Source organism: Callorhinchus milii, unplaced genomic scaffold (assembly GCF_018977255.1).
Source record: "Callorhinchus milii isolate IMCB2004 unplaced genomic scaffold, IMCB_Cmil_1.0 Scaffold2, whole genome shotgun sequence".
NCBI classification, from domain to species: domain Eukaryota; kingdom Metazoa; phylum Chordata; class Chondrichthyes; order Chimaeriformes; family Callorhinchidae; genus Callorhinchus; species Callorhinchus milii.
The window spans coordinates 29,940,430-29,958,265 of record NW_024704743.1 but is presented as its reverse complement, the minus strand read 5'-3'; the positions used below and the strand labels follow the sequence as shown (position 1 = coordinate 29,958,265).

The 17,836-nt window shown below is 44.9% G+C and overlaps 1 protein-coding gene across 2 annotated transcripts; it reads left to right on the top strand.

Annotated features, from left to right (window-relative positions):
• The first annotated feature begins 559 nt into the window (after positions 1 to 559).
• aldh5a1 (aldehyde dehydrogenase 5 family, member A1 (succinate-semialdehyde dehydrogenase)) lies at positions 560 to 17,677 on the top strand. Of its 2 annotated transcripts, XM_042332087.1 has the most exons (11): positions 560 to 586; positions 1,213 to 1,508; positions 4,056 to 4,139; positions 5,672 to 5,842; positions 6,973 to 7,089; positions 8,064 to 8,207; positions 9,375 to 9,518; positions 12,945 to 13,103; positions 14,217 to 14,386; positions 15,170 to 15,228; positions 16,309 to 17,677. In XM_042332087.1, exons 2-11 carry the CDS (start codon positions 1,230 to 1,232, stop codon positions 16,512 to 16,514), a joined length of 1,533 nt encoding a protein of 510 aa, XP_042188021.1. In that variant the 5' UTR covers positions 560 to 586; positions 1,213 to 1,229; the 3' UTR covers positions 16,515 to 17,677. The 2 variants fall into 2 exon arrangements, with proteins under 2 accessions (XP_042188021.1, XP_042188020.1); XM_042332086.1 differs by lacking the exon at positions 560 to 586 and having other exon boundaries at positions 1,185 to 1,508.
• The last annotated feature ends 159 nt before the right edge of the window (positions 17,678 to 17,836 follow it).

The window sequence follows — 17,836 nt, the reverse complement described above, 5'->3', positions numbered from 1 at the left end:
CTCCCTGCAACCTCCTTTGCAGTGGGCTCTCTTGCCTTTCCAGTCAGGAGCAGCTTCTCTCTCTGTGTGTGTGTGTGTGTGTGTGTGTGCAGTCAGGGAGGGGGCTCTCTCTGGCCCTGTGTCTGTGTGTAGTCTGGTCACTCTGATCAGCTCTGTGTGTCCCTGTGTGTGTGTGGGTGTGTGTCCCTGTGTGTGTGTGTGTGGGGGGGGGTGTCCCTGTGTGTGTGTCCCTGTGTGTAGGTGTAGGTGTATCTGTGTGTGTTTGGGGGGGGGGGTCCCTGTGTGTGTGTGTCCCTGTGTGTGTAGGTGTGTCTGTGTGTGGGGGGGGTCCCTGTGTGTGTGTGTCCCTGTGTGTGTAGGTGTGTCTGTGTGTGGGGGGGGTCCCTGTGTGTGTGTGTCCCTGTGTGTGTAGGTGTGTCTGTGTGTGGGGGGGGGTCCCTGTGTGTGTGTGTCCCTGTCTGTGTGTGTGTGTGTCTGTGTCCCTGTCTGTGTGTGGGGGTGTGTCCCTGTGTGTAGGTGTGTGTGTGTGTATCCCTGGGGGTGGGGGGGTGTGTCCCTGTGTGTAGGTGTAGGTGTGTGTGTGTGTCCCTGTGTGTAGGTGTGTGTGTGTGTAGGTGTGTGTGTGTGTGTCTGTGTGGGGGTGGGTGTGTGTGTGTGTGTGTGTGTGTCCCTGTGTGTAGGTGTAGGTGTGTGTGTGTGTGTCCCTGTGTGTGTGTGTGTGTGTGTCCCTGTGTGTAGGTGTGTGTGTGTGTGTGTGTGTGTGTGTGTGTCCCTGTGTGTAGGTGTGGGTGTGTGTGTGTGTGTCCCTGTGTGTGTGGGGTAGTGTCCCTGTGTGTGGGGTAGTGTCCCTGTGTGTGTGTGTGTGTGTCCCTGTGTGTAGGTGTAGGTGTGTGTGTGTGTGTCCCTGTGTGTGTGGGGGTGTGTGTCCCTGTGTGTGTGTGTGTGTCCCTGTCTGTGTAGGTGTGTGTGTGTGTGTCCCTGTGTGTGTGTGTGTGTGTCCCTGTGTGTAGGTGTAGGTGTGTGTGTGTGTGTCCCTGTGTGTGTGGGGGTGTGTGTCCCTGTGTGTGTGTGTGTGTCCCTGTCTGTGTGGGTGTGTGTGCGTGTGTCCCTGTGTGTAGGTGTAGGTGTGTGTGTGTGTGTCCCTGTCTGTGTAGGTGTGTGTGTGTGTGTGTGTCCCTGTGTGTGTGTGTGTGTGTGTCCCTGTGTGTGTCCCCCTGTGAGCAGTTGCCATGTGGCGGGGGCCGGTGGGGTGGAGCCGCGGGTCTCGGCTGATTGCGGTGACAGACGCGGCCGCTCGGGGCTGCTCGGGCTCGGGCTCGGGTTTACTCCGCACCGAGGCTTACATCGGGGGGCGCTGGGCCCCGGGGGGCGGCGCCAGGTTCCCGGTGCTGGAGCCGGCCAGCGGCAGGGAGCTGGGCTCGGTACAGGACTGCGGCCAGCGGGAGGCCCGGGAGGCCGTGAGGGCGGCTCACAGCGCCTTCCACACCTGGAGACACACCACCTGCAAGGTATGGGGGGGGGGGGGGGGCAGGGAGAGGGGGGGAGGGGGACAGGGGGAGAGGGGAGGGGGGAGAGAGAGGGAGAGGGGGGGACAAGGGGAGGGGGGACAGGGGGAGAGGGGAGGGGGGACAAGGGGAGGGGGGACAGGGGGAGAGGGGAGGGGGGGACAGGGGAGGGGGGGACAGGGGGAGAGGGGAGGGGGGACAAAGGGAGGGGGGGACAGGGGAGGGGGGGACAGGGGAGGGGGGAGAGGGGAGGGGGGACAGGGGGACAGGGGAGGGGGGACAGGGGAGGGGGGACAGGGGGAGAGGGTCAGGAGGGGGGACAGGGGAGAGGACGGGGGAGGGACAGGGGGAGAGGGACAGGGGGAGAGGGACAGGGGAGGGACAGGGGGAGAGGACAGGGAGGGGGGACAGGGGGAGAGGGACAGGGAGGGGGGACAGGGGAGAGGGGGGAGGGGGGAGGGAGGGGGACAGGGAGGGGGGACAGGGAGGGGGGGACAGGGAGAGGGGAGGGGGGAGAGGGACAGGGAGAGGGGAGGGGGGAGTGGGTCAGGGAGGGGGGGACAGGGGGAGAGGGATAGCGGGGGGGCGGAGGGGGAGAGGACAGGGAGGGGGGACAGGGGGAGGGGACAGGGAGGGGGGACAGGGGGAGAGGAATGGCGGAGGGGGAGGGGGAGGGAGGGGGGAGGGACGGGGGGAGGGGGGACAGGGGGGGAGGGGGAGGGGACAGGGAGGGGGGGACAGTGGGGGGAGGGGAGAGGACAGGGAGGGGGGGACGGGGTGGGGGACAGGGGGAGAGGAATTGGGGGGGGGGAGGGGGACAGGGAGGGGAGAGGGACAGGGAGGGGGGGACAGGGGAGAGGGACGGGAGGGGGGACAGGGGAGAGGAATTGCCGGAGGGGGGAGGGGACAGGGAGGGGGGCGCGGGACGGGGGAGAGGGGAGGGACAGGGGGACAGGGACGGGGAGAGGGGGGGGAGGTGGGGACAGGGGAGGGGGACAGGGACGGGGAGAGGGAGGGAAGGGAGGGGGGACAGGGGAGAGGGACGGAAGGGGGGGACGGGGAGGGACAGGGGAGAGGGACAGGGAGGGGGGGGACGGGGAGAGGGGGACAGGGGGAGAGGAATTGGCGGAGGGTGGGAGAGGGGGACAGGGAGGGGTGGGCGCGGGACGGGACGGGGGGAGAGGGACGGGAGCTGTAAACAGGACAGTGAGGGACAGGGATTGTTCACATCTTTCATTACTTCTCGTTCCTCTCCGACAACACAGTAAAATGTGCTGAAGTCTTTATCGATCGTATCATCGTCCAGGGCTGATACAGGCACCCGAGTCCCATTCACGTTTCCTACCAAAAAAAGCACTGGAAGATTTCTTCGCACTCGTCGTATTTTCCACAAAGCAAACCATCTCCCAAACTCGTAGTATCGCTACCGTACCTGCGCGGCGATCATTGATTAGACAAGCGCGGGAAATCAAGTCTCGACCCGTTGCCACACGCGCGCTCACTGGCTTCATTGAAATAAGCCCGCGCGGGGGGTGGGTTACTGATGAAATCGGACTTGATGCGACTCGACGCAAGTTTGCCTGTAACTTGCACTTGTATGAAATGCCGTGATCCCGACTGATTCAACTTGTGCACGTTTTACTGGAGCTAAGTTGTGAGTTTACCTGGAACAGATTGAGTCAGGTGCGAGAGAGGGAGAGCGAGAGGGGGGGAGGGGGTGGGGCGTAGGGATGGAGGAAGGGAGAGGAACAGAGGGAGACATGAGAGCAATGGGATTTGGAAGCCTGATGTCCCGGTCAACAATTCCCCAATAATATTGGTCAATCACTTCATGGCTGTTTGTGGGGCATTACTGTGCACACATTGACTGCCATGTTTGCCCACAAAAACACAGTCACTTAGATTTATTTTGCAGTAAAACCTGAAAAGGCCTTTGAGGTGTCCTCCCAATGTGAGAGCCTCAGTATTATTACTGTATTACTGTGCTAGAAAGCAGACAGGGAGGTGCACTGTTAGCTTAGTTCTGTATTGTTAGTATTGCACCAAGAACTTGGAAAAAAAATCCTGGTGATAACAAAGAAAAAAAAGTGTAAATAAGTGTTTTTTGAATGAAATCAATTGCTAGAGATATAAATTCCACGAGAGCTGAGAAAGTAGAACTATATACTGAAAGTGCAGTTAATTATCTCCCAGCGACCCTGACTCTTAACTCATGTTGCATGTTGCTTTTCATAGCTTTTCCATTTGTGCGGTGGAGAGAAGTGGCAGATCAGCCCCACTGCATTGGGCTACAGATTGACTAGTACTTTACAGGACAGAAGAAAGTCATTCGGCTCATCGTGGTTGTGTTACACTTCAAAAGATCAATCCATATTTAACTGCCTTATTTCTCCTCCCCCCCCCAACCCCACCCCCGACCCCCATATCCCTGCAGATTACTCATTTTTAGATTTCTGAACATCTTTTAGATTTTCTGAATATGTTTGAAGGTCTGTTCAACTCTGTCACTGTTTAAGCTTTACCCTTTCTGATGTTTCTGCCTGTTCTTAGGAGCGAAGCATTTTATTAAGGAAATGGTACGAGTTGATGATGAAAAACAAAGATGAGCTCGCGAGGTTGATTACTTCAGAAAATGCAAGTAAAACACCAGCACCTTGTTTTAAACACACTGTGCATGTAGGCTTTCCTCAGGATTGTTAGTAATTTCTGCAAGCTAAAGGAAGTCATTGTGGAGTCCTGTAGCTCAGTGATTAGAGCACTCGCCTCGCAAGCGAGAGACCTGGGTTCAATTCCCAGTAGGGCGAAATCTTGGGCAAGTTTCCTTACTCCACATGCCTAATAATAATCCCTCAAGAAAAAAAACAATAAATTGGTCACTTCAATCCACGACTGTTTTTGGGACACTGCTGTGTGCATTTCACTCACAAACATACAGTCAATTCACTTTACAGTATATTCTGTGAAGCGCTTTGAGACATCTAGAAGATGTGAAAAGCACTATATTAAATGCAAGGATTATTATTATTATAATGCAGCAAAAATGTGTTTAGGTTGCAATAATATAATTGGATTGAAAAAAAATTGCAAAACGTTGAAAGCAAATACTGTGTTTAGAATAATTAATTGTATTAGAAGGGAACATTGTTGGGGAAGGCTGTTGTATGTTATAAAACATCCAAACAAAGAGGGGAATTTAAAGAGCGATACAGGCTTAAGGTGAAGGGATTTAGGGAGTCTCAGTGAACAGGGTCATAGTGACGAAAGGCCTGACCACCATTGGTGGATCAGAGTGGGCGAAAAACAAACAATAGATGAGAACAACAACAACATGCATTTATATATCGCCAGTCACGCGGGGTAGCGTCCCGGAATGCCTCACAGTAGTGGAGTCTGACAATGTGCCAAGGGGAGAGGGAGGGGGAGGTGACTGTAAGCACTATCAAAAACGAAGGTCTTTAGGCAGGATTTGAAGGTGGGGAGGGATGGGGCAAAGCGGAGGGATCGAGGGAGAGAGTTCCAGAGTTTCGCGGAGTAGTGGCTGAAGGCACAGCCACCAAAGGTGGAGAGGAGGGCAGAAGGGACAATTAGGAGGCCGGAGACAGCCGAACGGAGGCAGTGGTGAATTTGGGGTAAGCTGGTCGGATTAATAGGGAGGTGCAAGGGAATGAAGTGAAGTGATGAAAGAGAAGGTAGCAGAAGGCATAGAGGGCAAATAGGGCTAGAAGACATGGTATAGGTATGGAGGGGCAAGATTGTGAAACGGTTTAAAGTTCAGCCAGAAGATCAAGTCGATACGCTGGGGTATGCTTGTTGATCCCAGTGAAGCTGAGGGTAATGGATATGCGGAGCCTGGTGTATGTAGGAAGAGAACATTGGCTGGCTGCAGAATTTGGGATGGGTGAGTTGGAACTAGAGAAGAGAGCGTTAGAAAGTTTAAGCTCGAGGTGAGACTTCCAGTGTTCTGGTGAGTAGTGCATCTATTTCAAATTAGTGTTTGGTTTATTTTAGATAAAGGAAAAGTTCGGGAATAATTGGATGAGCAGTTCCTATCAGAACAACACAGGAGCGACTGGTTGTGTGGCCTAGTGTGGAGCAGGAGAAGTTTGTGAATACGTTATTGCTGTTTTTGTCCCTCTCTGGTATTGACACTGATTCTGGCTATTCAGGGGAAGCCTCTCCACGAGGCCTCTGCCGAAGTGGTGTACGCTGCCTCCTTTCTCGAATGGTTTGCAGAAGAAGCCCGGAGAGTGTACGGAGATGTTGTCCCTTCCCCTTCTCCAGACCGTCGCATCCTAATCCTCAAGCAACCAATAGGAGTGGCCTCCATTATAACTCCCGTGAGTACCAGTACATTGCTATGTGTTTCTGCCGTTTTGCCTCCAAGCCTTGCAGGAAGTGGGGGCAGGGATTTAACTGCCCCAGTTATAGGAAGAAATGACATTAAAAAGTAACTTTCAAATCTGTCTTCAGTGAGGTGGGATAGTCTGAGATACACTGGGGTAAATAATGCTGCCTACTATCAGTCTAAGGTGCCCACTTTCAGGATGGAAGGGTTAGCCCATTTAATCTTTTCCTCTCACTGTCTCATTTGCCTGAAATGAATATTAACCACCAAAAGTGCTTCATCTTTTCATTTGGCCAAGAAGCGCCCAGACTTACTCCAAACCAGGTCTGTTATCTCCAGACAACACAGAACAATTTACATTTACATACAGTATTATCTTTCATGTCATGAGGACATCTCAAAGGCCCCCTATGCTGGTGGTGTTATCCACACCCTTTATAAAAATAATAATCTTTACATTTATTATAGTATCTATTACATCTTCAAGTTTACAAGAGTGTTTCTGTGTAAAGTATAGTGACTGTATTTTTAGGCAAAAGTGACAACTAATTTGTACCAAGCAATATTCTGCAATCAGCTCTGATCAATTTGTCTGGAGGATTGTTGGCCAGGACCATGGGAGAAACTCCCTTCTCTTTGGGAATAGTGTTATGGAATCTTTAAAGCCCGTCTCAACAGACAGAAGGGACTTTAGTTTTATGCTTCATTCGAAAGACAGCAGCTCCGATAATGCAGCACTCTCTGGATTATGAACCTGGACTATGAGGCTTGAACCCACAATTTGGTAACTTGGAGGCAAGAGTACTACCAATTGAGCCAGCTGACCCCGAAATAAAAGTTCAATACTTGACCTCTAGAGATTCCACAACCTAGAGTCATTCAGGGTTCTTTCTTTCTCTAGGTGTTTTGTGTTCATTATACGAATATATTGTGATGTAAAGCAAAGATTATAACATATCTCAATCTGAGCCATTCCATTCTCTTCCTGCTTGACTGCAGTGTGTTTCAAGTGCTGTCTTTCTTAAGATACTATCCTAAACATCTAATAAATGACCCACATTAATTTTGTTTTTCCCTTTACTTTAGAGACATCCTAATCCATTTCTCTCTCTCTCTCTGCAGTGGAACTTCCCCAGTGCTATGATCACACGCAAGGTTGGGGCAGCATTGGCAACAGGCAGCACGGTGGTGGTGAAACCAGCTGAAGATACACCTCTCTCTGCTCTGGCATTGGCAGAGGTAAGCTCCAAACGTCATCCAGAAAATAAATCCAGATGCTCTAGGAATCCGGGTAGCATTTAAACAGTGTTTGGTGAAGGTGACTACAGTAACCAAGATTCCGAACAATCCTTAACACAGAGGAATTCAAGGAATCTCTGTGAGAGAGACTGCAGTAAACTCTTTTTTATTGTCCATTACTCAGATTTTAAGATGACAACCAAAGGACTCCATTAAAGTAATAAAAAGAGGTAATTGAGCCAGTTTATTAGATCTTGTCAGATTTTTTGAATCCCAATGACCCACTCTTTCCCCATACTCTTATAATCCCTGTATGACCAAGGTATCTGTCTGTCTCTTTTTTAGACATACCTATAGATCTTGCCTCCACAGCTTTTTGGGGCAGAGCATTCTGCGTCTTCATAGCCCATTGTGTGAAGAAACAACAATAATAATCCTTGCATTTGCTTCCTGACCTCAGCTCTAAATGTCATGGAGGGTCTAAGCATCACGCTAGAGCCAGCAGAGTCTAAAATATTAGTCTCAAGTTTATGGCTAAAGATTTACAAAGCAAAAAGTTGAGTTAAGCAACAACATGTTAGTAAACGGTCCACAGAGTGTTGACAGCAGTGTTGTCCACAGGCACGTGCCCATTTCAGTGTTTGGGTTGGAATTTCTAATGCAACATCAGGAGGATAAAACTAACTTGTCTCACTATGGCTTCTGTTTGGCTGTCACAGTGGGTTTTGCTGACAAGGAAATTTTAATTTCACAAACACCTTTTTAAGGAAACTCAAAATGACCTTTGGAGTTAAATAGATCACTCAGAACAAATCACATGTGTTGACAGGAAAGAAAAGCAGATGATCAAGGTCATGTTAAACTGAACGTTAATATTTGTCATGTAAGAGCATTTTTAGAGTAGAATCATTTGCAAAATGCAAAACTATGCCTGGTTTGGAATGGCTAATGCATGATTTAATCTTGTTTCACAGCTGGCCAGCCAGGCTGGGATTCCTGCAGGGGTGTTCAATGTGGTCCCCGCCTCCAGAGCCAACACACCTGCCGTGGGAGAAGTTCTTTGCACAGACCCACTGGTTGCCATCGTCTCGTTCACTGGTTCCACAGCCACCGGAAAGGTTGGTTAGGTATTGCCAAGTAATGTGCCGTCCACCCTCTAGTTATGTGGGCTGTTAACTTTGATTAAAGATTTAACAGACAAGCTGAAATCTGGACTTGTAGAGTGGGGAAAATGGGGTTTTATTTTCTGATGAGACCATTTTTTAAGGATAGATACTTCTGCGACCTTTTGATTGCATTTCAAAGAGTCTGAGACAGAAGTGATTTTCTGCCACTCAACTGTTGAGTACGTCTAGGGAGAGCTGGGCGCTATTGGTAAAATCCCAGGAATATTAATATGATTTATGGGGAAAAAGAGAACGGGATTCATAGAATCCTACAGCTCAGAAGGAGGCCAATTGGCCCATCATGCCTGTGCCGCCTCTTTGAAAAAGCAACCCAATTAGTCCCACTCCCCCACTCCTTCCTGTAATCTTGTACATTTTTTCTTTTCAAGTACATATCCAATTTCCTTTTGAAATCTATCGAATCTATGTTCACTATTCTTTGCATTCCAGAGATTAACAACTCGCTGCATAAAAAAAATTCTCCTCATCGCCCCTCTGGTTTTCTTGCGAATTATCTTGAATCCATGACCCCTGGTTACTGACCCACCCGCCAGTGGAAACAGTTTCTACTTAGTTACTCTATCAAAACCCTTTAGAATTTTGAACACCTCTATTAAATCTCTGCCTTAACCTTCTCTGCTCTAAGGAGAAAAATCCCATCTTCTCTAGTCTCTCCACATAATTGGAAGTCCCTCATCATTGGTACCATTCTGGTAAATCTCCTTTGCACCCTCTCCAAGGCCTTGATAACCTTCCCAAAGTATGGTGCCCAGAATTGGACAGCTGAGGCCTAACCAGTATTTTATAAAGGTTTAGCTTTTGTACTCTATGCCTTTATTTATAAAGCCAAGGATCCCATACGATTTTTTTAATAGCTTTATTAACTTGTCCTGAGCATTCAAAGATTTGTGAATGTGAACTCACAGGTTGCTAGAATGTTGATTTGATTATTGGCATAAAATCGCAGCACTACTGATTTGACTGCCCATCTTCTGCTCCTCCATAGGGTTGCTTTTAAGAAGCAGAATCTTTCTAATACAGTATTTTGGACTGTCTGCTGTGAGCTGTTACTGCTCGTGTGGTTTCATAAGGTTAACCAGCTGCATCTGCACCTTTCAGATCCTGCTGGGCCATACCACCAACACCGTGAAGAAGGCCTCTATGGAGTTAGGAGGACTCGCTCCGTTCATCGTGTTTGACAGTGCTGATGTGGATCTGGCTGTTGTTGGAGCTCTGGCCTGCAAATTCCGAAATACGGGGCAGGTGAGAAGGCGGGATTGAGCCAAAACCCTGATCATGTTTTGAAGGAAACCTTTGAAATTTGTGGTACATAATAATAATAATAATCCTTGAATTTGATATAGCGCCTTATCACATCGTGCAGACGTCTCAAAGTTCTTCACAGGATATACTGTGAAGTGGTTTTGACTGTGCATTTTGTGACCAAAACACAGCAGTCAGTTTGCTCACATCAGTGTCCCACAAATAGCCATGGAGTAAATGACCTTTTATTTATTTGGGGGAATTGTTGGCCAGGACACTGGGAGAAACTCCCTTTTCAAACAATGTCATGTGATCTTCAACATGTAATTTTTCTTACGATGCTTTGTGTAATTTTCTTTTAAGTACTACAGAAAACTGGCTTCCAAATCAAATTCTTGGTATTCTAAAATGCTAAGTAAATCAAGTAAAGCTAGACCCAGGTAGAATTTCTCTCTCTGTCTGTCTCATTTACGCTGATCGCTACAACTGGTGATTTTTTTCTTGTCTTACAATTGGAATTCCATTTCAAAGAGTTAGAGAAAGATATTCTTTTGTTCGTCGTCAGTGTTAGACCCCACTGTTTCCGAATAATTTGATCTTGACAGTGAGTTGAATTCCACTTTATGTTGACATTACACTGTAAATGACCTTCCTGTTACCCTGGACTAATGTGTCCCAACTTTGCCAGAAATTTAAAAATAATATCTGTAGCCATTGTGCTGAAGCATTTTGCTTGTGAACGTTTTACTCTCTGCTAAGGGTTTGAAGTATCCTTGTGTTTATTTTTGAAAAAATAGATGTAAAAAGGAAGAATCGTTTTTATCTATTTTGTGAAGAATATTTCCAATAATAATTAATAATAATAAAGTCAAGCAATTTGGGGACTTTGCCCCGCGTATGTAATGTCCACTTTTCGCTGTTCATGCACACAGAAAGATTGCTGCTGGGAATTGCTGTTCAGTATATTGTATTTGCTGCTATGGAAAGATATAGTGTCAGTTACTCATCTCCAGTGGTCTCTCACCCATGAAATCTTGCCTACAAACAGAATCAGTTGCCCTGTTACACAATCTGCCACTCTCTCTGCTCCCTCCATTCTTTTTTTAACCCTCTCCCCAATTTACACAGATTGTTCCTGGCTTGCTAACTGCTCTTTGCTAACTTGTCGAGACCTGTAGCTTAGTGGTAAGAACACTCGCCTTGCAAGCGAGAGACCTGGGTTTGATTCCTGGGCAGGACGAAACGTTGGCCAAGTTTCCTTACTGCAAACACCTCTGTTTACCTAGGACCCTGGTTGTCAGTTGATTGGCAGATTTTCTGAGGAGTAATAATTCCTTTTTTTAAAAAAATGGTCACTCAATTCACAACAGTTTTTTGGACACTGCTGTGCACAATTGGTTTCTGCATTTCGCCCACAAAATATACAGTCAAATCACTTTACAGTATATTCTGTGAAGCCCTTTGAGACGTCTCAAAGATGTGATAAGATGCTATATCAAATGCAAGGATTATTATTATTATTTTCCAGTATAAACAATCAGAATGTGGTCAATGAACCAATTGCCCAGGTCCACAAGTGCAGAAAATCAGAAGTGCAGACTTGAAAATTCTGCACAATCATAATTTCTAATAGTTTTATGGCTAAAACCTTGTAGGTTTTCCAGCCTTAGGTATTTCAGTTTTTGGGCCCCAAGTGATAGAGAACAAGAAGTATAAATAATGTTTCCCATTCAATACAGTAAAACTGCCAGGATTGAAGAGATGGAAAAGGATAGCTTCAGGTTTTCATCTATCCTCAGCTTCAGAGAACTATTAATCTCCATCTCAACCTGTAACTGAGGGGTTTGGACAATCATTGCTGAATGTCCTTTGTTTTGTATACCCATTGCTGAAATAAAGCTTTACTAGAGAGGTGCAGTGTCCTCCCAGGTCAAAGGGTGAAACTCTCTCATCCGGTCAGGGTGAAGTTTAATATTAACAACACATTAATTCATGAACGAATCAGGAGAACCATCGGAAGAGGCGTAACAACAACATGCACTTACATAGCATCTTAGTTAGATATCTCGAAGCGCTTTACAGTGAGGTTTTTGGTCAGCCGAGTGTCAGACACATTCATCACAATACTTGAGTACTCAAACCAGACTGGAAAATCCACATATGCATGTCACCTACACGTAGAAATTTCTCTGTGTCCAGACCTTGGAACTGTGCATCCTTCTTACCTAAATCTGAAGGGTATTAGGCGGAGGTGGGTGACAGCCAATTGTTGGAGACCCCAAAGTGTGCAATGGGGTACTGTTAGATTTTAACCAGCTAAAACCGCATAGCTTGCCACCGAGAGCCTAAACTGGTAAGTTTCCAGTCTGCCCCTCCACTCTTAAGTCCTGCCGATGAGCAGACTGGAATTCCCAGTTCTGAAATTCCATTTAGCATATTTTGCAAGACCATAAGTTTTAGATCGTACAAGCATTGTGGAAAATTTTTACATTCAATCTTAATTTGGAAGTCATATCTCTAAGAAGTGAGGAAATCGTCTTCAAAATTGAGACATAATTTTCTGTAATTCTACACAATTTTAAATGTTATTACAATCCTTACATTTGATATTGCATCTTTCACTCAGGGAGAATGCTCAGATCGCTGCACAGGATATTTTGTAAAGTGACGTGACTGTGTGTATTGTGGGCAAACACAGCAATCAATTTGCGCACATCAATCTCCTACAAAACCTAAACATCAATGTCCTCCAAACAGTCCTGTAGCTCAGTGGTTAGAGCACTCGCTTTGCAAGCGAGAGACCTGAGTTCAATTCCAGGCAGGGCGAAACCTTGGCAAGTTTCCTTACTCCACACGCCTAATAATAATCCTTCTAAAAAACAAAAACAATAATAAATTGGTCATTTTCAATCCATGACTGTTTGTGGGACATTGCTGTGCGCAATTGGCTGCCGCGTTCACCCACAAATATACAGTCAATTCACTTTGCAGTATATTCTGTGAAGCGCTTTGGGACGTCTAGAAGACGTGAAAAGCGCTATATCAAATGCAAGGATTATTATTATGAACACTCTGGGAGGCGCTATATAAATTCAAGTTATGTTGTTACAAATAGCCATGAGTCCTGCTGTGAAGCGCTTTGGGACGTCCTCCCGACATGAAAAGCGCTATATCAAATGCAAGGATTATTATTATTATTATGAGGTGAATGACCATTTTTATTTGGGGGTCTGCCAGTCAGGACAGTGGAAGAAACGTCCATTCTCCTTTTTGAAAAGAACGTAAAATAGAATGGTTCTTACAGGTTAAGTCTAGGTGAAATATTGGGCGTCTTGTCCTTTTGCATCACTCAGTATTGCCAGGGCTGTGAAGAAAACTGTTTGTTTGAACACTGATGCTACCTTTTTGATTCTTTGTTGAAAATAGACGTGCGTCTGCGCAAATCGTTTCATGGTTCAGAAAGGAATCCATGATGTCTTTGTGGAGAAGCTCGCCAAGGCGATGGAGAGAGACCTGCGTGTGGGAAGTGGATTTGAGAAGGAAACAACACAGGGTCCTCTTATCAATGAAAGAGCGGTGAAAAAGGTAATAAAAAGCGCACAGTGGTTTGCTAAGTCATGGCAAGAAGTTTCAGATTTTTGATCTAAGCTGATCTTTATTTTCTTCCTTTTTGGAATATGATTTTGGCCATGAGGCACCATTTTTTTTAAAGCAAAATTAAAAACCCTGTTCCACACCATCGGTACTTTTAAAACTTATTTGCCAAATAAATGACTGAGTTGTCCAATTTGCTGTTGAATTTGTTGGCACAATCTGATTCTCACCACCTCCCTGCGTAGTCTTTCCCATGTATTTCCCCATTCGCTGTGTAAAGTAATTAAATCTGAAATGTCTATTCATGTTCACGTTACAGATTTATAATAATAATAAACCTGGCATTTGTTATAGCTCCTTTCACATCAGGAGGTCGCCCCAAAGCGGTTCAGACGATTTTACTCTAGAGTGACTCCATTTGTAGATCAACATACATAGCAACCAATTTGTTTTGTACACTAACTTGATTTCTTCTCTGAATTCCAATTAAGATTAACACAAGTTAATGAAAACTGTTCTCACTTGATGAGAACAGTTTTCAAGAACAGTTTTCAAGACCCTCCTCATCGATCGTGTCTTTGGTCAACCTCCCACCTCTCTGCCTTCCCTCACCCCTACCCCACCCCTCTCCCAAGCTCGGGTCCTGACCCCTGACTGTCCAGCACCTTGGGACGTCCTCCTGATGTAAAAGGCGCTCTATAAATGTAATTTTGTTGTTGTTGTTGGTGATTAAATCAGTCATCAGACTGGAAGAGTTAAAGGAGAGTGTTGGAAGAAACGTTTTCACACAGAGGTTTATTAGGAAATGGAACAAGAAGCCATTGAGGCTCAGACTATAAGCACATTCATAAGGGAGCTGGCTTAATTATTTCAAGAGGACAAATATAAAAGGTTACAGGGGAAAAAGAAGGATATTTGGAATAGAGTAAATAGCTCCAGTGGAGGAATTGGCACCAGTAGGTTTTGGTTGAATAGCAGTCCCTTCTCCTGTGCTGCAATGACTATGGAATACATCCAGATTTGTAACTTGTCGTTTTCTAAAACCTCAGTGTAACTCAAAACTATTTTTAAATAAAAAAAGTCTTGTGTTACTTTGTGCCCTAGGTAGAGAGTCACATAAGTGACGCGGTGTCTCATGGTGCCTGTGTTGTGACCGGGGGGAAACGGCATAGTCTCGGAGGAACGTTCTTTGAGCCCACTCTTCTCTCCAATGTCACCCCCGACATGCTGTGTTCCAGAGAGGAGACATTTGGTCCTTTGGCACCAGTTATCAAGTAAGAGAAAAACTAGTGGTGGTGTTTGATTTTTGAGCATATGCAGTATTTATTATTTTTCCTGAGAATGCAATTTATTGGGAGCAAACGTTAGAGAAGGATTTTAATACACATACAAGGGAAGAGAGAGAGAGAGACAAAGGGTAGAGAGAGAAAGGTGGGAAGAGGGGGAGAGTGAAAGCAAGAAGTTACATCCCAAAAGTCAGCCATATGGTAGCACAGGAAGCTGTACCAGAAGCTGGTGCACCTTCCAGTTAAGGCTGGTCCACATCTGCGTGCTCAGTATTTGAGGCAGTGCCTCTCTGCAGTTCAGTTTGATTGCCTTTCTCAAATAATTGCTAGTGGTCGGTTACCTCCCTTAGATGGTCGAGGAATTTGGGTCAAGTTCATGAGAGATTAATGTTGGCTGTGGAGGGAATGGGCCTGAATTACCCTTTTTCATAGCATACTCTTGCGCTAGGAGCCAACCATAAAATGAGACATGCCAAAAGCAGTTTTGTGACGGCCAACCCCACCACCCCCACCACAAACACACACCTACAAATTAACCTAGATCTGAAATACATCTAAACTTTAGGATTATTATTATGTTATTAACAATGATCAAAACGGAGGTGAAATGTTGTTCACCCCTTTACAATTCTGTTGCTTTAGAAATGTTTTAAAAAAAAATGATTTCAGGGTGTGTGCAAAGGTTTATTGTTTATAATATTATCAACATACAGCTCATTCTCACATGGCTAATGAGATTCTTACCAGCCACACAATTTTTCATGCTTGCAGGTTTGAGACTGAAGAGGAGGCACTTGCCATAGCAAATGCTTGCGACGTGGGCTTGGCTGGTAAGTATGTTTATGAAAGAGTATGGCACTGATCGATATTAAAAGGTGCGCTGGACAAACTGAAATGTCCATTTTGGATTCTAACTAGAAGCAAGAAAAACTGCTCTACTTTTGATTTTGACCAAATGAACCACCAAGTCTTTAATCTTATTGGCCCACAAACGGGTTGCATTTGATGAAATGCGTTGGCCGGTTTGTAAAGATGTCATCTTAGCTCAACTGGTAGAATTTTCCCCCTGACTCAGTTGGTCGTGGGTCAAGATCTACATCAGGACTTGAGCTCATAGTCTAAGACAGGTCTCCAACAGGTCAATCGCCTCTAGGCGGCGCTCTCGCTCATGATCAGAAAGGCCAGAGGAGGGAGTGATAGGACTGCCAAGTTATTGAGTCCAATTGAAAACAAAGCCAGATGCACAAAGTATTTCATGCATCTCAAAATAAAAATATAAACTTTAATATTTAAACTGAAGTAAATATTGTTCCTCGTTTTCATTGACATGTGCAAATCGCCACCTAGCTGCCATCGACAAGTTGGAGACCCCTGGTCTAAGATGATGCTCTAGGGCAGTACTGGGGGAGTACTGTGTTTCTACTGATCATGTCCTTGAGGTAGACTTTATAAGATCGCCTGCCACTATTTGAAAAAAGAAGGGAGTTTCTTCCAGTCGTCCTAGTGTTTCTCCCAGTACCAACAATCCTCCAGATTAACCATTCATTCCCCTCATGACTGTTTGTCGGATTCAGCTGCGTGCAAACTTGATGCCCATTTGCCCTAAATACTGCTCTTAACAGTAATTACTGTAAAATAGCTTGAGAGTTTTGGATATGTATATATATGGTGCTATCAAAAACCTTAAATAATATCTCGGGATATAGTATATAGTTTGGGACATGACATGTGCATGTTGAAAGGCGAAATGGATGGACCTTGATCTTCTTTTGCCTAGCAAATTCTTATGTTCTTAAATACAGGTTCTTAAAACTGAATAGCATTGTAACATAATAAAACATACCATTTAATAAGACATACTTTTGCTTATCTGTTTCAAAGAATTCCATTATCTTTTGTTGCTGTTACAGGCTACTTTTACTCCAGAGATCCTGCCCAAATCTGGCGGGTTGCTGAGCGTCTGGAAGTGGGAATAGTTGGGGTTAATGAGGCTCTCCTCTCGACCGTCGAGGCCCCCTTTGGTGGAGTTAAACAATCCGGCCTTGGACGAGAAGGCTCCAAGTACGGCATTGAGGAGTATTTGGAAATAAAGTATGTGTGCTTTGGAGGTTTGTGAAGGGCGAGCTGGAGTAATAAAAGCACATGAACACTTATTAAGGTTATTTTGTTAACCGTCCTGTATCAGAACTCCGTACTAAAAATTATGTTAGCATTACCTTAATGTGAATAACATGCATTTTTGTCTCATCTGTAATGAAGCAATGATCCTTGACATCGCACTGTATTTATACTTAGTGCGGCTGTTTTAACATGGACTGATCATGTACATCCTTACTATGATGTTTGCCTTTTAATGAAGGAGGGAATTATACTTTAATTTAAAATTAAATTAAATCTATTAAAGAAAAGCACAATTTTGTTCCTGGTCCATCCTTAGTACTTGCTTTACTTACTACTAAATAGAAGATCGTCTTGTACTTTTATTATCTTTAACAATTGATTTTTCTGTAATATTTTGTGAAACAAAATATTTTGAAATGCTGCTGTGCTATTCTGATATAATTTCTGCAATGTTGGTTGAGAGCAATCCAATGCTTATCTCTGGAGCTTAAAACAACGTCTTGCCTGTCAAAAATACTAACTTATTTTTTATCAGAGTATATTAGCCGTGTGCAATCATAAAGGTGCCACTTACTCAATGTTAACTGTTTCCATGCTTGTTTAACCTAATTTGTGAGTTGGGTTAACAATCGATGTGTACAAATTGCAGGTTGGGTTAATTACTCATGTGTAAAATTTGCTGGGTGTGTTAACCATGTGCAAAGGTGCTCTTAGTTATGTTCAACGAACAATGTAAAAGATTTCCACATCACTTGGAATCTCTTTCAATGGGTAATTAAATGTTCAATGGTTAATTCTGGTTAACTATTCCTTGTAATTCCCACATGGTTAGCATGACCCACATATTTTTCCATAAGGGTTGCTAACCCACCAGGCAATAAGATTCCATTGTTTTGTAGTCATCAAAACTTTACACCTCATCTCTTCATATGCCAAGGTATAACTAAAGTTAAATAGGATTTGTAACTATTAGTTGTTTATTTTGGTAATTCAAATGAATTGAAAACATGTTTACTATTAACTCCCTGATTGACCCATTATGTACAAGTATGAAATTCACCTAGTTTATTGTAATAACAGTGGTTAGTTTGTAAATTGTGTGTGTAAATTTTGACCCTGATTATAATGTTAAAGAATAAATTTTGAAGAAACTTAAAAGCTGGTTGTACACATTGTGTTCAGACACATCTCTGAATGTTTTTCATTCCAACACTGGTTTGCTTTGAATAGATACAATTCAGTTTCTATTAGCCTTGACCCTCCTCTTCCTCCTCATTGAGATAACCCATAAAAATGACAAATAGTAGATTCCTCAAC

Bases quoted from the DNA above. Each gene is read 5' to 3' on its own strand.
- aldh5a1 (XM_042332087.1), top strand. From the start codon at position 1,230: ATGTGGCGGGGGCCGGTGGGGTGGAGCCGCGGGTCTCGGCTGATTGCG. The intron at 5,843-6,972 runs GTGAGTACCAGT...CTCTCTCTGCAG, and splicing joins TGGCCTCCATTATAACTCCC to TGGAACTTCCCCAGTGCTAT. The intron at 14,387-15,169 runs GTAAGAGAAAAA...TCATGCTTGCAG, and splicing joins CCTTTGGCACCAGTTATCAA to GTTTGAGACTGAAGAGGAGG.